Source organism: Protobothrops mucrosquamatus, unplaced genomic scaffold (genome assembly GCF_001527695.2).
Source record: "Protobothrops mucrosquamatus isolate PMUCROS unplaced genomic scaffold, P.Mucros_1.0 scaffold1339, whole genome shotgun sequence".
Classification (NCBI taxonomy): Eukaryota; Metazoa; Chordata; class Lepidosauria; order Squamata; family Viperidae; genus Protobothrops; species Protobothrops mucrosquamatus.
Genome location: NW_015387536.1, coordinates 473,096 through 477,553, shown reverse-complemented (window position 1 = coordinate 477,553; position 4,458 = coordinate 473,096). Strand labels below are relative to the sequence as shown.

The 4,458-nt window shown below is 48.6% G+C and overlaps 1 protein-coding gene across 1 annotated transcript in view; it reads right to left on the bottom strand.

The window, feature by feature from the left end:
* Positions 1 to 4,458, bottom strand: part of NR1I3 (nuclear receptor subfamily 1 group I member 3) — a 17,927-nt gene that overhangs the window by 9,340 nt on the left and 4,129 nt on the right. Inside the window, exons 3-5 of the mRNA XM_015821491.2 lie at positions 3,636 to 3,867; positions 2,671 to 2,816; positions 601 to 717 (exon numbers count right to left, since the gene is read on the bottom strand). Coding sequence (XP_015676977.2) covers positions 601 to 717; positions 2,671 to 2,816; positions 3,636 to 3,867 — 495 coding nt within the window. The remainder of the gene's footprint in view (positions 1 to 600; positions 718 to 2,670; positions 2,817 to 3,635; positions 3,868 to 4,458) is intronic.

The window sequence follows — 4,458 nt, the reverse complement described above, 5'->3', positions numbered from 1 at the left end:
TATAGGATCCTAGAACGAATAGGCCGGAAGGGACCCCAGAGGTCATCTAATCCAACCACCTTCGCCAGGGCAAGAAACCATTGTATAGAATTCTAGAACGGAAAAGCTGGAAGTGACCTTAGAGGTCATCTAGTCCAACCCTGTGACCAGGGCAGGAAGTCATTGTGTATAGTCCTAGAACAGAAAAGGACCTCTTGAGGGCATCTAATCCAAACCCACCCACCCCCCGGCCACAGCAGGGATCTATAGAATCCTAGAACAGAAAGACCAGGAGGGACCCTAGAGGTCATCTAGCCCAACCACCTAGCCAGGGCGGGAATCCAGGACATAGAATCCTAGAACAGAAAAGCTGGAAATCACCTTAGAGGTCATCTAGTAGTCCAACCCCCTGACTAGGGCAGGAATTCAATGGGATAGGATCCTAGTACAGGATGATCCTGGAAAGAACTCTAAGAGGTCATCTAGTCCACACACACCCTCATCCAGGGCAGGAATCCTCATCTCCCCTGAATTTGTGTGTGTGTGTGTGTGTGTGTGTGTGTGTGTGTGTGTGTGTGTGTGTGTGATAGAGCCTGCCCCCCTCGCAAATGGGGGTCTTACCTGGGTAGAACAACACCAGGGCTTGCAGCAAGACGTACTCAGCTTCATGCAGCCTCAGTTTCCGCAAATTGGTATGGAATTTAAGCAGCGTGTCTAAATAAACCTGCTGAAGTCCAGCTTGGAGAAAAAGAAAAAAAAGGGTGGGGGGGTGGATCAGAGAGAGGTGTCACATTCTTAAAGCCAACCTGGTTTTCTATCCTGGCTTGGATAAAATAATACTTTGTTTGGCCACGGGAGGGTGCTTTCGCACAACCCTGGCAGTGTTAAAAATGGAGTCCGGAGGCCACTGCAATTGGACGCCCTCGTGAACCGCCCTCCCTTCCATAATCTCTTTTCCATGCTTGGCTTCATGGCTGTTTAATCTCTTCCCCCGAGATTAATTACCATTTGTTCAATCTGGGCTGGAGGAAAAACAAGCAAACAAACAAACAAACAAAAAACCACCGTCCAGATGTCCAGGATGGTTTATCCAGGGTCTTAATTAGTCAAATGCTTTTTAATATTAAGGACGAGGGGGGAGAATAAGAGGTGGCTGGGTGAAATGGACGGGACACCCCTGTAGTTAGGGCACCCCTGTAGCCCTCCAGGCGGTGGTTGAACTACAGTTCCCAGCAGCCTCGTTGGCAGTGAAGGCTCTTGGGAGTCGTAGTTCAATCGGTCCCCTTATCAATGCACAGCGCGGGAGCAGGAAATCAAATTTCACCCCTTTTTACAGGTCGCCCCAAAGGGCGATCCCCTGACCCCGGGACACTGCCACCGTCGTAAATACATTAAAAACCAGAATTTTAATCACATGGCAAAAATGGTCACTGCGAGAACTGGCCCTAAGTCACGTTCAGCGACGTAACTTGGAACAGTCACTAAGCGGACTGTCGTAAGCCGAGGACCACCTCTCAAGCTTTTCCTTCCACATCTACTGTATGTTTGATAGCACAAATTTGCCCATTAAATCTGTTCCGACCGGTTTGAGCGAACTCAAAGCAGGTTTCTCAATTTAATTAATTGAGAATTAATTTCTCAGTGGCCGGATGGGGGTAGAGGGGCTCTCCTAGCCTAGCCACCAATCATAGTTAGCTTGTTTTGCAGCTCAAAGGCTGTGTGTGCAACCTTTGGGGAACCACAAGCTAGCCAAGCCTCTTTTAATCACGGCGCCAGTCGGGGTGAGCCACATTCTATACTGCAGCGTATAAATTAATCATTGCTCTTGTTTTGGTCTGCAATCTGTACATTGCTTAATATACGGTATCATTCTGCATTACAGACACACACACACACCCCAAATTTAGAGATTAAACATTATGGAGGTATAGAACCGAGCGGGTGGCAGCAGCCCCAAAAATCGCAATATTTATAATCTGGGATCGCTGATGTATGTTTGGCTCGGAATGATGGCTCGGCCTTCGATCTGGGGACTGGAAAAACGGATCGATACGGTTTTATGCAAGCAAAGTTCCCCAGGTATTTAAAAAGGGGAGCAAATATTTTCTCGCAGATAATGAAATATGCATTCACGCTTGGCTGTTTGGTTTGTCTTTCCCGTCACCTGCTTGATGGGTCCGTTCTCTTTCTCGGAAAAAGAAATTAAGAATAGTTTTGCCAGCCCTATGTTATTGCATAGGGCCTGTTTCTCAGCCTCTGCAACTTTAAAAGGGATGGACTTCAACTCCCAGAATTCCCCAGCCAGCATGCTTTAATGTGGGTGGATTTAGACTCCCAGAATTCCCTAGCCAGCATGCTTTAATGTGGGTGGATTTAGACTCCCAGAATTCCCCAGCCAGCATGCTTTAATGTGGGTGGATTTAGACTCCCAGAATTCCCCAGCCAGCATGCTTTAATGTGGGTGGATTTAGACTCCCAGAATTCCCCAGCCAGCATGCTTTAAGAGGGGTGGACTTTAACTCCCAGAATTCCCTAGCATTCTGACATAAGGTGGACATAGAGGCAGCTCAGGACAGCTCCTCCCTGCACATGGAAGTGTCTGGTGCGATAAACAACGCTGTGAATTCACAAGAGGCACACAATGAGTTCTCTTCCCCCCCCCCCCACCACCACCCCTCCACCCCAACCTACCCAGGGCGCCATCTTGGATGGTGTAGCAATGTGGACCACATTTCCAAGCGTTCGTTTCCTCGTTGAAGACCATGTTGAACTGGATCTGGCAGATCTCCAGCGTGGCTCCTTTCAGAAGGGAGATCTGGTCATCCATGGGCAGATTTCTGAGTAGGAAGAAGGATCAAGAAAGATCAAGATTAGACAGAAGTTGGGTGATGCTCTTAAGAAGATCCAGCTGGACCTCATTGTAACTCGGCTTGATTTGTTCCACTTTTTGGTGAGTGGCTTTGTTTGAGAATAGAATAGAGTAGAGTAGAATAGAATAATAATAGGAATAGAATAGAATAGAATAATAATAGGAATAGAATAGAATAATAATAGGAATAGAATAGAATAGAATAATAATAGGAATAGAATAGAATAATAATAGGAATAGAATAGAATAGAATAGAATAGAATAGAATAGAATAGAATAGAATAGAATAGAATAGACAGAGTTGGAAGGGACCTTGGAGGTCTTCTAGTCCAACCCCCTGCTCAGGCAGGAAACCCTACACCATATCAGACAAATAGTTGTCCAATCTTTTCTTAAAAACGTCCTGTGTTGGAGCACCCACAACTTCTAGAGGCCAGCTGTTCCACTGATTAATTGCTCTCACTGTCAGGAAGTTTCTCCTTAGTTCTAGGTTGCTTCTCTCCTTGATGAGTTTCCATCCGTTGCTTCTTGTCCTGCCTTCAGGGGCTTTGGAGAATAGCTTGACTCCCTCTTCTTTGGGGCAGCCCCTGAGACGTGGGAACTCTGCTATCCTGTCTTCTCTTCATTAAACTAGACATGCCCAATTCCACCAACCATCCAGCAACGGATGGGGTCTGTTCTTGCCAGACTCCACCACAGGGAGGATCCGAAGCGAGCGAGACCCCCAGTCCGGGGAGGACGGAGAGGACCAAGAGGACAGGGGTCCGTCCCCCCCAACGCCCCTCACCTGAAAGCCGGGATGGCCTTGGCGAACTGGATGACCTGCTGGATCATGAAGGTGCTGAGGTCGGCAAACAAGGGCAGGAGGGAGAAGACATCTGGAAGGACCTCCTCCGAGTTGTCCTCGTGGGAGGGCAGAAGATACAGCGAAGAGAAAGCGCTTTCCGGAGAACCCTGAGCGTCCGGATTGTGGACGTGGAGACGGACCGGCGGCTGCAGAGAGAAGCCGGGTGAGATGCCTTCAACGGGGACGTTGCGGGCGACCCCCTTTTCCCAGGAGCGGGACGACCCCGTCCGGCATTACAGGCAGTCCTCGACTTAACCGTTCGTTTAGTGAGCGGTGGAAGTTACCCACGGCACTAAGGAAAGGGACTTAGGACCAGTTCTCACACTTACGACCGTTGCAGCATTCCCAGGGTCCTAGAATCAAAATTCAGACCCTTGGCAACTGGCATGTACCTCTGACGGTTGCAATGGCCCAGGGTCACGTGATCAAAATTCAGACCCTTGGCAACTGGCATGTACTTATGATGGTTTTAATGGCCCAGGGTCATGTGATCAAAATTCAGACGCTTGGCAACTGGCATGTACCTCTGACGGTTGCAATGGCCCAGGGTCATGTGATCAAAATTCAGACGCTTGGCAACTGGCGTGTACCTCTTGACGGTTGCAATAGCCCAGGGTCATCTGATTCCCTTTGGCTCCCTTCTGACCAGCCAAGTGAACGGGAAAGCCAGTCTCACTTAACAACCTTCTTGGCTGCCTTAACAACTGCAGCGATTCGCTTAACGACCGTGGGCAGTAAAGTTGTAAAAGGGGGCACAAAATCA